Source organism: Oculina patagonica, chromosome 6, assembly GCF_052425735.1.
Source record: "Oculina patagonica isolate OP01 chromosome 6, crgOcupat, whole genome shotgun sequence".
Taxonomy (NCBI): domain Eukaryota; kingdom Metazoa; phylum Cnidaria; class Anthozoa; order Scleractinia; family Oculinidae; genus Oculina; species Oculina patagonica.
The window spans coordinates 27,251,423-27,273,803 of NC_135763.1; the positions used below are offsets into that span (position 1 = coordinate 27,251,423).

The window sequence follows — 22,381 nt, forward strand, 5'->3', positions numbered from 1 at the left end:
GAAGAAAAATCTCATAAGTTATCATATAAAAAAAAGAGAATTATACCAAACGAGTTTGGTGATTTTTGCGTTGACTCTTTTATGTATATTAGACTTTTATTAACAACGTATAAAGACAAAAACAAATTATCCACTGACCCTTTAATTGCCACGGATACTCGAAGTCCGGTAAGAATTTGGGATCATGTTCATAGCGAAATCCATAGCGCTTAAAATTATTTCAAGGCATAAGTAAATATTCATAATTGCAATCACTCTTGTAAGAATACGCTGTTATTCAATTTTTATGTGTCTTATTGAGCGCACAGCTTTCATTCCAGCCTCATACTGGATGAGCTTGGCACATTGTAAAAAAAAAAAAAACAGATTAGGTAGGGAATTTATTACGAAAATTTTACAACGTGTGTTTCAAGCAATATCATAGTTCATTTAGGGTATAGTATGAACTGGGAGAATAATCCACAGTAGCCAATAACGGAACAGGGTAACGGAACTAGGCAAAGAAATAGCATGAAGAACGTATTATAAGAGGTTTCCCTTTACATTTTAACTACACTTTAAATTTCGTTCAACCGATGATACTATGGCTGTTTCAAAAGCATATGTTTTCCTGTGGTGAGAATTCAAAAACAATAATTTAACCACAAATAGTGCGGTAAATAGTTATCTCTCGAGGCAATAGGTGGCTGATTGGCTCACGCCGGTTTCACTTAAGCTGTTGACCAATCGGGTTAAGTTTCCTTGTAACTTGCATTTAGAGTGCAATATGTGCCCAGCGCCTAATCACCTGCTACTAATGCCACTTTTTTCATAATCCTCCCCGGGTGCCTTCTGAGAAATCACACGGCATCTATGGCGGGTCTTAAGATGTAGTAAAGCATGGCAAGTGTTACAGACCAAGAACCAGATATCCTGAGTCACGGAGCGAGAATCGCCAGAAAATCGGTGGACAGATGGCGACAATTCAAACACCGCCGTGCTCCCAAATGCGCCGAAAATCACAAATTTGCAAACGGTTAGTGCTTATTCCAATTAGTTAGCTTGTTTCTGGAAACATATTTGCATCGTCTTATTGACCTAAATTGATTACGTTTTATGATATTTTGGCGCTACATCATACATCGAGACGACTTTTTTCTCATTCTTCGTAACATTGTGATTTTGCTAACCCCAAGATGGCATCGAATAATGTTATTTGGTTCGAAATTAATTCGCTCTTCTACATGCTTTCATTGCAGTCGGGGACTCCATCGATGTTATGCACAAGGGCACACATATAATCAAGCTTCGAAGCTCCTCCAAGAAATATCCACGGAAATATTACTTCGATCAGGAAGCTGTCAACATCCGCTGGACTCCATCCAAGAAGGGGGACCGTGCTAAGAGTAAGGTTTAGTTTTGTGTCCATATTTATTTAACACCAAAGTTAAAAAACAATTGTAGTCAAAACATATAAAGCGCGGTATTATATTTTCTGCTCTGTGGTTATAACAACGTTCTGAAAACGTAAAACCAATTTAAAATCGAGGATGGAATCGTTAAAATAATTTTCCAAGCCGTTTTAAACAGTAAATTTCCTTATTTTTCGATCATCGTTTCTCAAAAGGGATACACGTTGAAAGCTAGGGTAATTTATATTTATTATTGTAATATGTCGAATAAACAGACCCGCTGCTTGTAAGTTCTTCGTATTGTCATGAAGCCAAATTCTGTAAAATTTATGTTGTCAGAAAGATAAATTAATTAAAAATAAAATGAAATTTTGAATTTGGAAATCTGGTAACGACGTTATTTCTGAGTTGCTGTATTTCTTACTTTAGAACTAAGTAGCAAGAGTTTTACATGAGTACATGAATAAATAACAATACGGATCGCGGTGGAAACAGTACAAGCTTCCATTCTTAGTTGTTTAAAGTGGGTTAATTAGCGACAAGATTGATTTGGGAATTATAACAACATGAACCATTTATTTTCCTAAAAAATATTAGATTATTTTCGTAAAAGTTTGACAAGCATATTTTTGCGCACAAAGCGATGAAGGCAAACATGCTTTTTGGTATTTTTAATCCTCCCTAAGAGCGATAGTGATTTTAGAAAAGTAGCCACTTTTAATCAATAATTGATAGTTCATAAACCAAACAAATCCCATTTTATTCCATTTTATCGGCTTGTAAATAAAACCTTATATCCCCTCGAGTTTTCAATGGAAAGCAATCCACAATTCAAACCAATACACCATTTTCAATTTTATTTCAGTTTCTTCCACCTCGAGAGGTTTTAATAAACGTTTTAATAAACCTGTTGTGGAATAATTCATTAGAAACACTTAACCTTGGTGCGAATACACTTTTCATAACCAAAACAGTATTAAGTGCGTCGATTACGTGCTTTATGAGGTTAATTAAGTTATTTTCTTTCGATTGGATAAAAATCGTATACACAATTACTTGCCATTAGCTCTAGGCTTTGTTTATTTAAATCTAAAAGTATTTTACTCCGTTTCGAAAATGTGTTTTAACCGCATTTTTGTGGGTAAATGTATTTGATTGTGAAATGGAAAAGTGCACTTTTTAAGCAATTTGGTGGTGTAGCGATAAGGTCATGTAACAAGGAAATACTTGAAATCCTAATTTCTCGAACCGTCGATTTCTCGAACCTTTCGATAACTCGAACCTAAAGTTGTTTCCCTTGAATTTCCTTCTATTAGTCAAACATTGCAATTTTACTCTTGATTTCTCAAACTCCCGGTTTCTAGAAAGAATGTTCTTTTTTGCTTTGAGGTTTGAGAAATTGGGATTGTACTTTATAGGAAAAGCATTTAAAAAGGTTAGAAATAAGACGAGAATATACAAAATAAACTAAGAGAAATGTAAAAGGTTTCACACAATCGTAGAAGAGCTCGGTGCAAATGCATGCAGAGCGGAATACTATAACTAAAGACAGAGACTGTACGGACAGTTACTCAGAGTTTCACGCACGAAGCGATCATCAGCCTGATGATCGCTTTGTGCGTGAAACTCGAATAACTGTCCGTACAGTCTCTGTCTTTAGTTATAGAATATACAAAATATATATTTGTACACATTTAAACTGCATTGCGAAACTAGGTTCTTGTAAGTGAAAGTCGTTATATATTAATCCATACTAATCCTAGATATATGGAAATGTTTGGCGTTAGAATTCCTTTTAAAGAACAAGGAGAAACGAAATTACTGTAAACAGTTGAATAAAATTACTCGAGAATTTGAAAGTACACTCTTATATGGAGTATTTAAACATCTGTATAGATTTAAAACTTAAATAGTAATAGCTATCAAATAGTTATAACTTGTCACTCAAATTAAAATTCATAGCCGCAAGGATAGTACAGCCGCACGCAATTTCACTAACGTTAAACTATATAAATATTATTCATGTTAACGAAAAATGCTGGTGAATAACCCTGTCAGGATTTAAAAAGGGGAAAACTGATTTGAATTTCTTTTTTAAGACTGGTCCTTTAATGACAAATTAAGGGAGATTTCAAACATATTAAAACGGGGTTGAAAATGATATTTTGAAAATGATATTTTGTTGTCCTTGTTTTACGATATTCTAAGTTCGTGTAAAGAAAAATTGTTAAGCTGTGCAGTTTTTGGCACAAGCATCCTGCCCACCAAGACGTTTTTGTAAATAAACCCTCAAAAATCGTGTCCAGCTCTTGAGATAACAAGAATCGTCTGAGGCTATTCTAATTATTAATTATGCAAGACAAGCTGGGTGGGTAGAAGTATTTTTCACCTTGCTCTAATAGTGAGTATCTTTTGTTCAAATTGCATAATATCCCGGTAGGAATTGATATAGTGAGACTCTAATACATTTGGCAAGTGTCTGAACAAGTTATTATCTTCACAACATTTTGTTTTTCTTTTTTCTTTTTTAGTCCCAATAGCGTCTATAAAAGAACTTCGTGAGGGATCTGCCACAGATGCCTTCACTCAATGCCCTGAAGTGTATACAGAGAGTCGATGCTTTTCCATAATTCACGGAGACGACTTTTCCACTTTGGACTTGGTGTTCCCGACTCAGGAGGAGTCTCTTCATTGGACTGTTGGTTTACGCTATTTATTGGCTAAAAAATCAGGTATTATCTGCCGGCTTTGACCGAAATGGAGTCGACTATATGTCACACGCAATGTGTGATCACCTTTAGGCAAAACTCTACTCAATTTTACCTCATATAAATGATTAACATTGTTGTTCACACTATACGGAATTCAACACCGGTATTTATACTTTTTTTAGTCAGGTGAAGTCTTAACAAAAGCCGCACATCATAATATTTGAGATGCATTGGTCTCGTAATAAATAAATAAAAAAAAAATGCGATATTGTCGTCTTAATATCCCGCGGTGAAATCCCTGTTGCATTACTAACGTTGCCGCAATCTTATTCTTCTTTCTTATACGCTCGCCTCGCCGCGGCCCTAACCTTAAAATAATGCAATTTGCACCTTTAATTTTACTCAACTTCATCTTTTCTTATTCTCACTCTTACACCAGGCATCTTTCCAGGTATGTGCTTCATTCTTACACTGTGGAATTAACCTCACTGCTGAACTGACATTTCAAATTAAATCACAGTTAATTTTGAGTGCTAGATATTCGCTTTAACTATAACAAACAAACAGTTTAAGTTAAAACTAATAAACACGCCTGTATATTCGTTCATTGTTTGCTTCTTTTTATCTATCTGTCTGTCTATCTGTCTGTCTGTCTGTCTGTCTGTCTGTCTGTCTGTCTGTCTACCTGCCTGCCCGTCTACCCGTCTGCCTGTCTGCCTGCCTGACTGACTGTTCGCTTGTCTGCTTGTCTGCCCGTCTGCCCGTCTGCCCGTCTGCCCGTCTGCCCGTCTGCCCGTCTGCCCGTCTGCCCGTCTGCCCGTCTGCCCGTCTGCCCGTCTGCCCGTCTGCCCGTCTGCCTGTCTCCTATCTACCCGTCTGTCTGTCTGCCTGTCTAATTTACTATCTACCTGTCTGTCGGAGTTCAATTTACTTCTAACATGCGATTCTAGAATTTAACGGCCTTGTTGTTATGAGATCAATATCCATTGCTTTAAAATACCGTAAAATTCCGGTTATTAGCCCCCCCCCCCCCGCTTAGTAGCCCCCCCCCCGTTTGTAGGCCCAGCTTCCTGGAAACAAAAAAATACATCAATTATAAGCACCCCCGGATATAAGCCCCCCTCTGCCAGATGACAGTACTAAAAGGGCTAGATGTTGCTTTATCATGCGTATTTAACTTAAAAACGTATTTCGATCAAAAATCCCGTGGCTCGTTTCGAAACGATTTTTTTATTATTATTATTCCGCTTATAAGCCCTCCCAGATATAAGCCCCTTCCGCTTGTAAGCCCACCCAAAACCTCTTACGAAGTTGTATAAGCCGAGGGCTTATAACCGGAATGTTACGGTAATAGGACAGCTATACTCAGAAACAAAATTCGGTTCCTATCATTGTATCAGTTTACACTATTTTTGATAAAGGGAAATTTATATTAAATTACCTTACAGCTGAGGATGAGCCACTTCGTCGTCAAACCTCAAGGGATCAGTATCCTTTTAAGTTCCGTATCATTCCCAAAGCTAAATCGTTAATTTAGGGTACACCGTATATGACAATATGGAGTAGTTGATAACTTTTTCAATTCCCCGTATTTGTCTTCATAAAAATATTTTTATATATGGAAAAGGAAACTAAAATAATTATGTTTCATTTTACTAATTAAGTGATTAAAAGGAAATATAGCATGTATATAGCACGTATTTATGACAGCTAATTAAGCTTCTGTAAAAAATAATGTGTGGTGATCTTTTGTGATTTTTGTGATCTTTCTTGAAACAATCAGCAATTTCTGTTTAATCAGTTTACTACTCGTCATGAAATATATTTTTGTTGTCGTTAATATAACTAGTTTTATTAGTTGTGTACATTTTCCTTGACGCCTATTTAGATGGTTAAAGGAAGTGTTTCTTTTAGCCGACAAAAGTGGAGATGGACTTCTCAGTGTCGATGAGGTTTTCTCATTGATGCACAAACTCAACGTCAAAATATCAAACAGAAAATTAAGGGAAAGCTTTAAGGTTTGTCTTTTTCTTTCCTCGACAGCTTGGAACTCATTGAAGAAGATAACTTTGCTTTTACATCGGTCTCGTTTTTTTAGGCACTTCTTTAGTTTAGTTTTGCAAAAATGAAATTTAAATCAAGAAATCAAAAACTTTAGGTCCCCTTTCTCCGTGTGATGGATTTGTTGTGGACGGCAAAGATATAAGGATGGAAAATATATATTTTAAGGGTTTATTTTGAGTGCTTATTATCTGCTACTTGTCTTTCAATAATTACAGGCTGCCGATACTGATGATCAAGATTCGGAAGGTCTGTTGGATTTTAACGAGTTTGTCAATTTTTACAAAAGCATATCGACGAGGAGGGAAATTTACCTTCTACTACTGAAGTAAGATTGAATTTATACTGATTAGTATCGAAGTATTTTAACTTATGTATTATAAGCGTCAATATTATTTTCCCTCTTGTTTCATATTCAGAAATGTAAGTTTATACTAAATAGGAGGGCCACGAGTTTGTTAGCTTTATAGCTATTAAGAGTTATCCTCTATAAATAAAGACGTTACTTACTTACTTATTTACTAAGTTATTATATTTTATCAACGAGAAAGCGAAAGCATTGATGGTATTTAACAAGAAGGCTGACAACTTACAACTGTAAAGTAATAAGTAAACAGTCCGGCACGTTGTTATTGAGCAATGTGCCGTGTTGGCATGTATGTATACGCACGTATGTGTTTAATTACTGTCGTCCCATCGGCACTCACTGCATTTCTTTTTATCGCGTATTTACAGATATGGCAATAGTAAAGAGCACATGACAGTCACGGAACTTAAATTATTTCTAGAAACAGAGCAAAAGGTATTGTAAATTGCACCAGCTTCATAACACGTCTTTTTTACCACTATTACTGCCCTGTATTTTGCTCTAATGGTTTGTTATCACAATTCTTTACCAAATGAAGTAGATGTTCTAGTTATGTACACTGCGTGATGTTTCCTGTTGTGATATTTTCTGATCATGATGTTAATCGAAGTAAATATACCGTTGTTGTAAATTTGGAAATATAACGTTTTGAGCGTCACCCCTTCTCATCGATAGATATATAAGAACTTTATTTAAAAAACATCACCTTTATCATTAACCGAGCCTTTTTATTTTCATATAACTGAAATCCGGATGGCAGAGTAAATTGTTTGTACCTTCAACTAAAAAAAAATCATAGTGCCGGCTTTGTAGCTTCTTAATACTACGCGTGTGGTATCGTCTGATGGTGCGCCCAGTCTTTATACATACAAGTAGCAGTAAACAAAATTATATGGCGACCAGCGGTTATTGATGCATTATTTCCGCTTTCATGTTATGCTTTTGGATCCACGCTTCCTGGTTATAGATGACTGATGTAACAGACGAGCACTGTGCCCAAATCATTCAGACATGTGAACCCGTACAGGAAAACCGAAGTCTGGGCATCCTTGGAATTGACGGTATACAGCCTTTTTTATTATTCTACTAATTTTTGGCCCTTTAAGAGTAATCAACAGTTAATTTTTATAAACATTAGCTGACGACAGTTTATCTGTTGAGGCACCTGGAATTTATGAACGCATGTTTATCTGCCTTCGTACTATCCGTGTTTTTTATTTATTATTATATTTTTTTCAACAAAAAATAGCATAACCTTTTTTGTTACTGCTTTGTTTGTTTGTTTTATTTGTTTGTTTAATTGTTTGTTTGTTTGTTTAGAGTTTCAATTCGTTTTGATCAATAATCGATGTCTAAACTGTGAGTGTGTACACGTTTGCCAAATAACTAACTTAAAATTGTATAGCATAATTACACTGCCTTTTTCAATTACAGGTTTTACGAGTTACTTACTTGGTCCAGAGGGTGACATTTTCAACCCCGAGCACTCCAAAGTAAACCAAGATATGACACGGCCTTTGTCTCACTACTTTGTCGCTTCCTCACATAACACGTAAGTTTTCATCCTTTTTTTTTTTCATCTTACAACCACTGTTTATTGTGACTTTCTGGATGTCAGAGGAAGTTTCTACCGATATACCAGCTTTTTATAATTAAAATATTGTAAAAAATACTTCACAAATAAAACATGAAGATATTTTGCACTATATTATTAGTCAGTAACTGCATGTTAACTATATTGCACCATTCAATTCAGCACTAATTGCCGAAAGTGGTGTGATGAAGACGCATATAAGTGACCATTACTTAGTTTATGCGGTACTGAATTTGAATATGCAAAAACCACCACCTACCTATGTAATCGCCAGGAATTACAAGCATTACGATCCTGAGAGCTTTGTTAGTGACCTAACTCAAGTACCCTGGCATGAAAACAGTCTGGTCGATGACGTCAATGAAAAGCTATATCACTTTAATGAGACCTTTCTCGAAATTTTAGAAAGTCACGCTCCAATAAGGAAGGTGAAGATCAGACACAGGCAATGCCTTTTTGTGGATCAAGAAATTAAAGAACTCATGGACAAAAGAGATCGATTACACACAATTGCTTGTGAGTCAGGCATGGCTATAGACTGGCATGACTATCTTTGTTGTCGCAATGAAGTTAAGAGAAAACTACGCGAGGCAGAGAAGAAATATGTTCAGAAGGAGATGGACGACAATCAGAGTATCAGCGCTAGGTGGAAGGTTATACGTAACTGTATCCCCTCAAAGGAGAAATCAAGGCCGATGTACTCAAAGAATATGAAGGAATTGGCGAACGAGTTTAACGAGTTCTTTACTACGGTAGGGGCTCGTGCTGCAGATGAATCAAAGAGGCTTGCTTTAGTGAACAATCTTCCCTCCTATGAGTCCCCTTTGATTCCCATTGTACCTGAAACAGATGAATTCCATTTTCGAGCAGCTACATCCTTTGAAATACGGAAAATTGTTCAATCTTTTCCTTCGAACAAGGCCCCAGGGAAAGATAAGTTAAGTATGGCGGTAATAAAGGATGCCCCCCCAGTGATTCTGACAGTCATAACAGACATTGTGAATCGTTCACTTTTAACATCAGTTTTTCCCTCAGCTTGGAAGGAATCTGAAGTTGTACCAATTTTGAAAGATGGAGATCATGAGATTCCTAATAATAATCGACCTGTCTCACTCCTGCCAGATCTGTCTAAGATCTGTGAGCGTGCAGCACTTAACCAACTAACAGAGTACATGATACGTAGGAACTGTCTCACCGAACACCAGAACGGAAATAAGAAACAACACTCTACAGAAACACTGAATATCTTTATGACTGATTTGTTCTTTGAGGCGATGGATCGAAAGCAAGTTACAGCCTTAGTACTGCTTGATTTGTCAAAGGCGTTCGACAGTATTGAACATGGGCTCTTGCTGAAAAAACTTCGCTCACTGGGTGTTTCGAGAGATGCCGTGAGATGGTTTAGGAGTTATTTGACAGATAGAAGTCAGTCAGTGAGAATAGGAAGTGAATTGTCAGATTCCCGTATAGTAGCACATGGTGTTCCTCAGGGGTCGATATTGGGACCTGCATTGTTTAACATCTATATCAACGACCTACCAACTGTCCCTGGCGGGTGCTCACTGAAGAGCTATGTCGACGACTCGCAGCTCTACTTGTCGTTTCCTGTGCAAGAAGCAGACCAGACTGCAGCTCAGTTGAACGCGGATCTCCAGAAGATTGCCGCCTGGTGTTGCACACATAGCCTTCTTATTAATCCAGATAAAACTAAGCTGCTATTGCTTGGAACTTCACAGATGTTAGCATGTATGCCGGAGGATTTTAGCATCACCTTACTTGGCAAGGAGATACGGCCGTCACATTCCGCGAAGGATTTGGGTGTTGTAGTTGATAAACACCTAAGTTTTAACGAACATGTGACTGATGTAGTGTCCAAATGTACTGCTAGCTTGTGTCAAATAAACCGTGTAAAACATCTATTTGATAAACCAACGCTAATAACCACCATCAATTCTCTGGTTTTCAGCAAAATGTTTTATTGTTCATCAGTTTGGGCCAGTACACCAAAGAAAAACATTGCTCGACTTCAGAAAGTGCAAAACTTTGCGGCTAGGGTTGCCACCGGAACAAGGAAATTTGATCACATCACCCCTACGTTAAAGCAACTCCATTGGTTGCCAGCTGCTTGGCAGCTTGAAGTCAGAGACGCTGTAATGGCTTATAAATGTTTGCACGGACAAGCACCAGCATATCTGCGCAGCAAATTTATTGTTAGAGCTGACGTCCATTCTATCAATACAAGACACCGAAACAAGTTGGATGTCCCGCTATTCAAAACAGCTACAGGCCAGCAGTCATTTGTATTCAGAGCTACTCGGCTTTGGAACGAACTACCAAGGACCCTAACAGACGTTAATAGTTTGAGTATTTTTAAGGATGCTATAAAACGTCGCGCTTGGAAGAATTTTATTGAAACATAGAACCCTTTTAAACGTAACCTTTTTTAATATTTAGAATGATTTTATTTTTTAGCTGTACATTTTTAACATTTTATTGTAATTTGCCCTGAAAAACCATTTTTGGAGAGGTAAATAAAATCCTATCTTATCTTATCATAACATGCAAACGGCCACCAAATGCTTATGTATGAATGAGCTATCTAGAGCACCTTATTCACACCAGATAATCGGGTACTTGCTGGCCAGTAAAACACAATTACGTAAATTAATAAAATTGACCTTTCATCTAATATTATTTTGTTTTCATGGCTTGTTACGAAAAATATTTCAATAAAAATACTGATCTTTTAATAACGCAGCTACCTACTCGGAGACCAGCTGACCTCAAATTCAAGTATGGACATGTACGTAAGAGTCCTACAGTCGGGTTGCCGGTGTATTGAGAGTAAGCCTATGGGTTCTTAGATTTTATTTTGTTTATTATTTGGACAGTTACGTTTTTAGCAATACCATGACCTATCCTTACTGTCCATCAGTAAAGCTGACATTCATCGAAACGCTAGTATTATTATATTTCCGGTTGGCAAATGAGAATCGGCACTCACTCCTCTAATTTGAGACCACCTCAGCCATCGAAGGCACAGTTATATGATAACCTCATTCCCTTGTTTTCGCCCTTCTTTTGGGAAACCATTTCCGAAACACATAAGTATTTGGCAATTGTCATGCTTGTTACCCAAAACACAAGCAAGCGCAGGCATTAATTTTAGAATTGTAATCCAATTAAACTTAAACTCCAACAATGAAGTCGTTTTCCTTTATTTTTTGCAGTTGATTGCTGGGATGGAAAAGACGGTGAACCTGTGGTTTATCATGGCTACACGATGACATCCAAAGTCAAATTTCGTTACATCATTCTCAACATCAACGACTTTGCCTTCCTTAACAACAAGTAAGCACACTAGTCTTTGTTTATCGATACAACATCAACAACAATAACAACAACAATAGACTGTTTTGTTTGATATAAGTGATAACATTTATGCTCCCCGCAGGCCAACTAATAGAAGCAAAGGATATTAAACATAAAAGAAAACTAAAATCCACGAAGGATTAACTACTTGTTGTGAAATATAACTTTAAGACGAAGTGGGAACTTTTTGCCAATAAAGGAAAATTAAGTCAATTAGGAAAGGAAAGCCTAGAGTGGCTAGAACTCTATAGTAGGCAATCGTATTGTTAATTAACTATTTGCATCTTTAACATAGCATATATTGTTTTCTTCCCTACAGATATCCAGTTATACTTTCTCTTGAGAATCACTGTAGTGTCAGCCAGCAAAAAGTTATGGCAAGGCTTATGCGGGACATTTTCAAAGATATCCTTTATTACATTTTCGCCATCATTTCCATGTGATTGTCTCAACTTCATTTATTATCACTTTTCCGTTCAAAGGCTGATCCAGAATTTCGGTAACGAGAAAGAGGTGAGTATGAGCAGGAGTGGGGTTAGAGGCATACTCCTTAGAAATTCTTGCACGCAGAGTTTGTGAAATAAGGCATTTTCTGCATCTTTCCCCTCTCAAGCAAAGAGGCAGGGTAGTAATACCCTGAACTTTCCGCTGTACCCAACCCCCATTTCCAACCTTCCATGTTGTTTCTGGTCTCGTGTATGCATTATATAGATCCTTAACGTTTTCCACATAAACTGATATATGAGACAAGTTTTGATGGAACAGATTTGCCCTCACCACAGTGTTTGATGGGTAAAATTTTAATTAAGGTAAGATTCCTTTGGCGTTATTCTTACATCAGTTTTTGGAAACTCACACGTGTGCTTTTAATATTTTTGGAGTTTTTGTTGTACCTAAGGACACGATTTATCCGGGCTTAATTATTTTAAATAATTTTCAGAACGTAGCTAAGGTTTCAGAAAGGCAGAGTATACCCTTGTATAATCCGCGGGGGGTGAATAGGGGTACGCAAATCCGCCGATCGGTGGTATTTTTTGGCCCAATCTGTCAATCACTGCTTTTTTTTTCGTTCAAAACCGAATCCGCATTATTCGAAAACTTAGTGTGGCATAGGTTTACTGCAACGGACAGGAAATGTTGTTTTTATGCCAATTTTAAGAAGTTCCGTTGCTTGTTTTTGCGACAATTCTGCCAACATACCATCGAGGACCAATCAAAGTGATCCAATTTTCTGCGAACTGCGGTATTTTCGAAATTCGCGACGAATCCGCTCAATGTAAAGCAAAAATCCACGATCTGTGTGCGTTTTAATGCCAAATCCGTAGATCTGCGAACCTATTTACACCTTCGTGTAAGTATATTTTACCGAAGTCTGTAGCTAGTTCACATTTTGATTATTCGGCAGCTCAATTAGCAATGCATTACTTTAAGATTATAAAGACAATTATAATATTATAATTTATCCCTACTAAAATAATGTTTATTTTCCAAATACAACTTCAAGGCCAAAAAATTGCCAGCGGCGTTTGAGGAAGACTTAGACGAAGGCGAGGTTACAGAGGAAGATTCAGCTGACGAGATGGAGGAATACTTTAAGTGCAAAAATATTGAGGTGAGAATAATAGAAAGCTTTGGAAATTATTCCAATTACAAAAATATGGATAAAACACCATCATATAGGCTGATCAACTCCTATCGTTAAACTGCTGTGTGTCAACTTTTAATAACCAAAATCAACACTTAAACTTACAATGGGAAGTTTATTGAAATCTTTTACGAACCTGCTTGACAACTCTTCATCCCCGTACTGAAATTCTACCCCAGGGTGGCCATTGTGGATTGGTTCTACTGTGAAATAAAAATACAAATATACACCCACCTGGAAGTAATTTTAAGAGTGTTATGAGTTTCAGAAAGAAGTACGTGCCCTTTTTTTATTCCTCTCTTCTTCAAAATGTTTTCTATTTAATGTTCTCACGCCATTGTATGCTTATATCAACCGGCTGCCTGGCTTCCCTAGCCCTTATGATTATTTCAGGCAGCCAGTGCTATATTGAATTAAAAAATAAGAAAGGACAGTTAAGGTTTGTTGTTGTTGTTGTTTGATAATTATTTCATAAATAGAACACATTGGAGCAGAAGGCAAAGGAGCGCAAATGGCGTCGCACATTGGCTTCGTTACACCGACTCCGTTTAAACAAAGACGACGAAGAAAGCGACGCTCGTGGCGACCTAAGCTCGGCAATTGTGACGTCGGTGGCCCTGGAAGAACCAGTTTCAAAAGAAGCTCCGAAGAGTGTCCCAAGGGTGGGTAATTAATGACTTAATTTCATGTTTTGTTTTTTTTTTCATTGATATTTGTGTTAATGATGGTGCTGGTAGTGATGGCCATCACCGCGATGGTGGGATGCTAGCTTTACTTTGCAAAAAGTTAAGAAAGATGACACCCTCCCCACCTTTAAATTGCCTCGATGACCATGCATACTAAGCATCCGGTGATATTCTGTGCGATTTCGAAGCACGATTTTAATTGTTCAGTGTGAGTGAAAGTGGCCATAATTATAATAATACGAACTTCGCAAACTCCGGGGTTAGAAGAAACATAAATGTTAATTTGTAGCTACGGCACGTCTAAAAGAGGAAAACGTCTACGATGCAATACTAAGCATGGAAACATAATGCCCGGGGAGGGGGGGGGGGTACTTGGGTAAATTTTTGTTGGGTATGTGCCGCTGGCCTCTCAGAACCCCTACCCCATTATAGTCTTATTCTATGGCCAATTATAGACCCCATCTTAGTCACTTTTGGGTACATTTAATTTTTACGACCCCAACTTAGTCACTTTCTGGGAGCTGTTTGTCAAATATTGAACAACAGCAATAAATACGGTAACATTTTTTTCGGCGAATATTTCCGTTCATAAATTACAACTTGCCAGATTTTCGTTCTCTCAAAATCCCGGAAAAGTGTGACCCCATTCTAGTCACCCTATAAAAAATGCTTGAAAGGGCGACACCATTATAGTCAGTCCAGTCGTGAAAATGCGACCCCATCCAGCGGCACATCCCCATTAGCCCATTTATAGGAAGTGACCCCCCCCCCCCCCCGGGACATAATGAAGGTAATTAATTCGATAATGAAAATAATTATGTCGTCAACAGAATCGGCAATGATTGACAATATAATTATTGTTTATTTATACTTCCTAGCTGCAACGATCCCTATCCGCTAAATATATCACTCACCAGCATCCTCAAACAACTGAGATAAGAAAAGCTCAAAGCTTCAGTGAGAAGGATAAGGTAAGATTTTTTGTTAGAAATACACATCAATCGAATAAAGACAAAATTAAATCGATTTAAATACTTAGATAAATCGACCGTTCGGTGGTCTTTTCGACATATTATTTTGAAAGACCGTTTTAAAAGCCTAAATGACAGTTTTCCCTACCTTTTGTTCACTCCAACTCGTGAAATACTAACCCTTTCATGTACATGCAGCCTGAAAAGTTACCCCTTTCGGGCGGAGCCTCCCGTATAGTCCAGTTTGGGAGTACCTCCGGGCTTTTCTCCCAGAATTGCAAAAGCGACATTGGTTGTTGTCCCATTAGACCCTTTCAAACAAAACGATGTGCGGCTGTTAATATAATAATTAAATCTCTCTTCGGGCTATATCAAAACTTTCTATTGCAAGAAATTGGGTGCCTTACGTCGAAGGCATTAAATGAAGTGTTTCGCGGCTAGGTGTCATTTTTATTACTATACAGCAGGCCTGGTTCATATGCGTTACGCAAGGCCTCCGAAGTGTTCATGTATAAAGCAAGTGCAAATTAGTGAAGCCAAAGCATAACGGATGTGCATGTGTGAGTTCATGAAAAAAAGCCGATTATTTGCAGTTAGTATAATTTCAGAGGTGATTATAATAATTGAAGCATTCTGATTGGTCGAGAAGCTCGGCTTATGAGGCTATAATCACCCCGCGCGAGGTGATTATAGCTTTAAAGGCTTGGTTACTTAGCCACGCCACCTTTGACATCCAGGCAAGTAAACAATGGCCGCTTTTGGTGAATGAAAATCCTTTGATTTGAAAGAAACCAGTCCCAGTCCTTGATATTTTAAACATTGGGAATTTTTCAAATTAACTACCAAGACTTTTGGACCGAAAACATTTTCAAGAGATGGTTCTCAAGGCGTTAGAAATGATCGTAAACACGGCGGTTTTGGCGATCGATGAGAAACTCAGTCAGATCGATTGAGCAAAAATTTTTTAGTTCTCTACTCACCGGAGCTACTCATTTTTAGAGGATTCGCACATTCGCTTAGAAGTCATCCACAATCATACAAAGGTAACGGACATCTATCTTTCTCATTGTGTTTGTTTTGTTCCGTTTTATTGCTTTAACTAAATGAATTCTGACTGCAATCGATGATTTATTGATTTACCCTATGCAAGCGAACACTTGTGTTTGCTGTTTTCTTGTTTGCTATCGTTATTTTTTTAAGTTCTTGATGATTGCTTTGTATTGGCCAGTCCGTGCTTGAGCTTGTGCCTGCCGTCGCAGACCTTGCGGTTGAGTTTACTTTACACCTCTGAGCTAGAATGTTAATTGTTTTGTTTCTTTGTTTTTCAGAAAGTGAAACGACGAAGTAAAAAGAGACAACCTTCTAAGAATGAGGTGAGTAATACTCTGGATCTTTTCTTTGCCCTTTTATTGTTATCGCAATTAAATGATATACTTTTTATAGTGTAGTAGAAAAAATGAGTGCCTTATAGATATTTTTTGCCTCACATAAGGATGATTTTAGAAGAACTATCAAGTTAAGCAGACACCTATCTGATCTTGTTGCTTATACGAGGTCAACTACATTTAAAGGACTGGATCTCAATGAAAATGGTAGGTGAAGAAACTTACGATTTTATTTAAGTTAAATTAAAAAAAAAAACAATTATTAGACAAATATATTTTTAACTGACTTGAACCACAAACAGTAAAAGGAGCACGACAATGAGTTGGTTTCGTACCCGTTGGAAGCTACTTGTCTCAGAAAGCGCTTAAAGGGACTGTGTCACGGATTTTAGCTACATTTAGGCATCGGGAATGACCATCGAATTCGTTAAAATATAAAAATAACCTATTAAAACAGGGAAGGAACGTTGAAATAACACGCCAAATACAAAATATGGTACGGATGGACAAAAGCGACGAGACACATTTGGTTGCATCTATAAAAACAAGTTCTTTGCAAACATTACGTTTCATAGCGAATATTTGGCAAAACTTAATAAAATAGACCTTACACAGCCACTTTAAGTGAAATTTTCATTTTGCACTGCAAGTGAAATGATAATGCTTTTGGTTTTTACAGAAACATTCTGGGAAGTAATCTCAGTGCCCGAGTCTAAAGCATACAGATATGTTGACACCAAAGGCGAACAATTCGTGCGATACACAAGATACAAGCTTTGCCGGATATACCCATCAGGATACAGAATTGACTCGAGCAATCCGAATCCACAAGCGTTCTGGAATTGTGGCTGCCAGCTTGGTAAATACATTTTTAGCCCATTAAAGTCGTTATGTAATTCTTAAATACAACATCAATTAAAAAACAATTAAATAAACCAAATAAAATCTCATAATAACTATTAGTTTGGAAGGATGACTCTGAAAACGCAGCTGTAATAAGGAAAAAAATTGCTAGGCTTGACACTGATTATAATTGCAAAATTAAAGCTGAATTTTTCAAGATGCTTGGCCCACTGCATAGCTTCTTTGTATTTGAAACAAATCTCACACAGAATTTCAAGTATTGCAAATAAAAAGTGGTTCCTCAACGTCAAGTTCTTGTTTTTTTTTTTTTTTTCATTGAACACTTTTTAACTACAACTACTATTTCATAGCTATCAGTTGACTGCAGATGATAAGTCGCTTATCGCACTCTTTTTCTTCTTGTAGTTGCACTTAATTATCAAACGGATGGACGGATGATGCAAATATACCGGGGAAAATTCAAGTCCAATGGAAACTGTGGTTATGTTTTGAAGCCAGATGTCATGTGCGAAGGTATTCTAGGAATTTTTGTTTGAAGGTACTATTGTAGAAATGCCAGTTTTAACATTGCATACTAATTTATTTTTTGGAAAAAAGCATTGGAAATATATAAGAAGTCCGAAGAACGGAAACCACCGAACTATCCACAGTTTTTTTATATATATATATATATATATATATATATTTACGATAAGTTTTTTGCTTTACTACGACCATATTTAACATATTTGTACACTTATGTTAATTAATAGTGAAATAGACTCACTACGCTCAGGTATGTGCAATTTGCTTATCTCCAGACTGAGGTAACTCACAAGCTAAGCAGTATACAGCTGTTTCGTCCTCTTTGGGACTCTTCAGTACTGCATATGGCATTGTGGAGAATAAGAGAAAGTTCTTATTTGCCCCACCCTAGCTTAGTGATCTAACAGTTGTGGTACACAAGGTGGATCTCTGGGGACGAGCGCACCAGTAGTTTTAGACTACCTGTTTCCTCCCTAAGAGGACAAAACAGCTGTCCACTGCTAGGTTTGTGGTTACCTTAGTCTGGAGATGATCAAAGTGCATGTACCTGATGTACTGATCCATTAAATTTCACTAGTAATGTGCCTCAGGATAACAAGTGCCAGCTTTTAATAGATTTGGCCTCACATTTACCATGCATATACACGCTCGACATTCTATTAATAAAAAAAAGTGTATCCGTTGTGATCCCTGTTGAATTTCAGCTGACCCAAAGTTTGATCCAATGACAAGACAAGAAATCACCGGGGTCAATAGAAAGCTTTGCAGGATAAAGGTAAGATGTAACAGAATGGCTCTCAACCGACGTACATACACCCACTTACGGTTTCAATATCAACATGGACTTCTGAGGTGAATTACTATGCTTTAACTCCTGCCTACATCCATTAGAGGACAAATGAAATGAAATTGAATATGGAATTCTTCAAGAAATGGAATCGCGCTCCTTAGCGTAGCATTTAACAACATAGCAACAAAAACGTTTCAAGAAGATAAAAAGCGTTCTCTGTTAAAAATATCTTAAAAATTATTAGCTTTCGACAGCCAGACTGCTGTCTTCGACGGATAAAAATGAAGTGATAAAATGGACCTAAAAAATTTAAATATGACTAGCGAATCGCATAAATTAAAAAGTTAAAAGTATGTGTAAAAGAATGTTGAACGGAATGCTAAAAGTGTATAAATCATTGTTTGTTTAAAAGAATGTTATATTGTCCTGGCAGAGGGCACGAATTGTTGTCGGCCTCGACCGTTTTTGCCGTGTGCCACGATTCAAGTGTCTTTCTAATACGATTGTTTCCCTTGTCAATTATCTCCGCGTTTTCAAAGTCGATGGCGTTTCACTTAACACCTGCAATGTTTTGACTTGACTTTGAGCATGGCTATTGCTTTAGTTGTCGAAGCATCAGACACCAACATTAGTTATTTTCAGAACTACTGCCACGCTACGTTTTAACTACACGAGTAACTGGTACACCTGGGATTAAACCATGTACTAAGGAAATGTTACTTTGCACATAATCACCTCTGCATTAATTATAGTCGTTTCCCTGTCTGCATTTTATTTAGTTTTGTTTTTGTTCCTTTGACTTAGGTAATCAGTGGTCAGCAGTTACCCAAACCAAAAGACAGTATATTAGGTGACCGTGGTGAGGTAAGCATAACTTCCGTATACTGTTTGAACGCATCCAAACTGTTTCACGTCCAAAAGCCATCTGACGAACTCCGTTGTTCTCCCTAGCTATGCAAGGTCTCAAAGTCTCAGACATAATCATAATATGAGTTGGCCACGACAAGTTCGTTCTGCAATCGGCGTATGTTGCCATGTTAACTCTGATCTATAACTAACCTTTATAGATTTTGATCGGTCCAGTAAAACGCTGCTATTGCACAAGTCGAAAGTCCATTGAAGCATATTTAGGTATAATTTTGTCAGTAATATCTGGATCTATTTTTAAATATATGCATGGCAGTCGTACAAAATGCGTCATTTTTGTTGTAGTTTACAATAATTCCAAGATGATTTTTTGTATTTCTATGTAATTGTAATCAATCTGGAACATAGGAAAATGCATATCAAACTATTTTGAACTAATTTTGACCTGACATTCATTTAAAACTACAATACTCATATATAGCTTATAATTGTTACAGATCATTGATCCGTACGTGGAAATAGAAGTGATAGGGATCCCAGCTGACAACTGCAAACGGCGCACGAAAACAATTATGGACAACGGTAATCAAAAAAAGCCTCACACACACACATAAGCAATTCACTTGGCGTGCGGCACTTCAGATTTATTTTTCCGACCCAAATTTAAGGCTAGTAAAACTGATATCGTAAGAATTCTTTTCAAGTCGTGAAATAAACAAAGCTTTAGTATATTTTTTTTGTTAGCAAAGACCGTATATAGGGACTGTAATACCTCGCTCTGCCGTTTCAATACGGTCTAGACCTTTGCTTTGATATTCTCAATATATGCCCTCGCAATTTGTCAATAATGAAAATTAGAAGGCTGGGAATAAAGTAGGTGAATTTGAAAAACATTTTATCAATGTTTGTTTATCAAAAAGCTTTTTTAAACCTCTTTCTAGCCGGTCATTTTTAACTTGTAGAATTCCAATTTTAAGGTATCACGGAAGGACAATTGGCATTTTCGTTCCAAGTGAAATTGTGAGCAATCTATCAATGTTAACTCCAATAAAGTATATATTTTCTAAAAACTTACTGAATAAAGATTTTAATTTTGGACGTTGTTTTGATCATATAGACCATAATAAAGAACGTCAGCCTTTTGGTTTGCAATTATGATGTTGCGCAACATTAGGCTTATTTGAGAACGCATTTTCGTGAGAGCCTCAAATTTTATGTGGAGTTTGATCTACATACATTGGTCTAAAAAACGGTGTCTCAGATTTTTCTTTTCTTGCTCTATTAATTTTTTATGAATTTTAATCCTAAAGAAGCCCTAAAAACGCCATTTAAAGTTTAAAAAATTATAAAAAAATAATGGAGCAAGAAAAGAAAAATCTGAGACACTGTTTTATAGACCAATATATGTAGATCAAATTCCACATAAAAGTTTAGGCTCTCACCTAAATGTGTTCTCAAATAAGCCTAATGTTGCGCAACATCATAATTGCAAACAAAATGCTGACGTTGCTTATTATGGTCTATATTATCATAACAAATTGCTCACAATTTCACTTGGGACGAAAATGCCAATTTTCCTTCCGTGATACCTTCAATCCAGTATCAAAAGGGGTGGATGGAAGATCTCGATTTGGAAGGTTTATGAAATAACGTATGCTAGAACGTTGACAATGCCCTTTTAAATTGAAAACATTTTAATCCTTACCTTCTGGTGACGACAACGAGAACGCTACTAATACGAAAAATGAAAACATGAATTGTTTTCGTAATAATTTTCAGGCTTCAATCCAGTTTGGGACGAGACCATTACCTTTATTCTTACTTTTCCTGATCTGGCCAATTTTCGTTTTGTTGTGTGGGACGAGGATCCTATTGGCAGAGACTTCATTGGTCAAGTCACTTTTCCATTCTCAAGCCTCATGCCAGGTAAAATCTGTTAAATTAAAACTAATTTACTCGTTTCTTTTTCTTTTGTTTTTTCGTTTGTTTGTTCCTTCATGCTTTCATACTGTTACATTCACTACGTTAAGACGACTATAATCATTTATTCATTCTTTTATTCACACACGTATTTATAACGTTCTTACTAACTTGTTTACTTTACCTGCACACTCAGCTATGCGTTCAATTATACTTAATAATTAATCTACTTACTTACTTACTTACTTACTTGCTTGCTTACTTAATTACTATTGTTTTAAGGTTTCAGGCATGTGCATCTCGAAGGGGACCAGCAGGCTTCAATTTTTGTTCACGTGACAATTGTAGATTACCAAGGAGAAAAGGTATAATGTCACATGATTTTTTTTTTACCATTCGAAACAGCGACCAGTTTTCCAAAATAACAAAATTTCCCGAGTCAAATCACAATTAAAGGTCGAAACCTTTCATAAGCTAACAGCTCTTTTACTCTGTCAATATAGGCTTGAAATTTCAGCTGGGGATCGACTGTAGTATACGAGCAAGAGTAAATGAAGAAATAGAAACACACGATATAGCTTATTTTTTTCACTGACAAAAAGTTATAACTTATATAGTATATAGAGTATAAACTATCGCGTCAGGCGTTTCTCCCACCATTCCATCCCGTTATACATTTTTCTTGTGTTCCTTATGATAATGATAATCCCATGAGCACTCGCGCGGATTTTGCCGGCCCAGATTACCACATTTTCTCAAAAATAATTATTGATGTTTACTTTCCTTGCAGATAATAGATGGTTTGGAAATGCACAACCCAGACAGAAGATATTCAGGAGGAGTCAAATTTAAGAAAAGACAGCGAAGGGACACTTCCGTGTTTTAGGACAATTCTAACTACATAAACATCGAATTGTTCATTGTGTGCCTGTACTTAACTCTTGGAATAAATTAAAACCATGGCCAGGATATTGAACTAGCTACTTACAAAACCCAATAACCGACCGTGCCAGAAAATAAGGACCGTGTTTTATAAAAAATCGTAAAAGTAGCTCCAATGTTTCCGAATCTTGTTGCTACCAAAGAAGCAAAACAAGCCACAAGCTGTCACCTTAAAGCAAAAGAATACTTCACGTTACTTGCTAATCTTTCGAAGAACGAAACTTTGGCTCGGTATAAAAGTTTGTGAAACAGCGTTATAAAAAGTCGCGAATTAAAAGAAACCATTTGAG

The 22,381-nt window shown here is 36.8% G+C and overlaps 1 protein-coding gene across 1 annotated transcript; it reads left to right on the top strand.

Moving 5' to 3' along the window:
- The first annotated feature begins 403 nt into the window (after positions 1–403).
- On the top strand, positions 404–22,340 carry LOC144658114 (1-phosphatidylinositol 4,5-bisphosphate phosphodiesterase eta-2-like). Its single transcript, XM_078518452.1, has 26 exons — positions 404–1,015; positions 1,239–1,385; positions 3,923–4,123; positions 5,551–5,590; positions 5,991–6,120; positions 6,382–6,491; positions 6,899–6,965; positions 7,498–7,591; positions 7,965–8,082; positions 10,883–10,968; positions 11,355–11,475; positions 11,816–11,901; positions 12,226–12,305; positions 13,001–13,108; positions 13,621–13,803; positions 14,706–14,798; positions 16,127–16,171; positions 16,291–16,390; positions 16,863–17,042; positions 17,453–17,560; positions 18,277–18,347; positions 19,167–19,226; positions 19,727–19,811; positions 21,009–21,155; positions 21,432–21,514; positions 21,940–22,340. The coding sequence occupies exons 1-26, from the start codon at positions 880–882 to the stop codon at positions 22,033–22,035; spliced, it is 2,775 nt and encodes a 924-aa protein (XP_078374578.1). The 5' UTR covers positions 404–879; the 3' UTR covers positions 22,036–22,340.
- Positions 22,341–22,381: the final 41 nt, after the last annotated feature.

Coding starts and splice junctions, on each gene's coding strand:
- LOC144658114 (XM_078518452.1), top strand. CDS start 880: ATGGCAAGTGTTACAGACCAAGAACCAGATATCCTGAGTCACGGAGCG. Junction 4,124..5,550: donor TTTATTGGCTAAAAAATCAG/GTATTATCTGCC, acceptor ATTACCTTACAG/CTGAGGATGAGCCACTTCGT. Junction 8,083..10,882: donor GTCGCTTCCTCACATAACAC/GTAAGTTTTCAT, acceptor TTAATAACGCAG/CTACCTACTCGGAGACCAGC.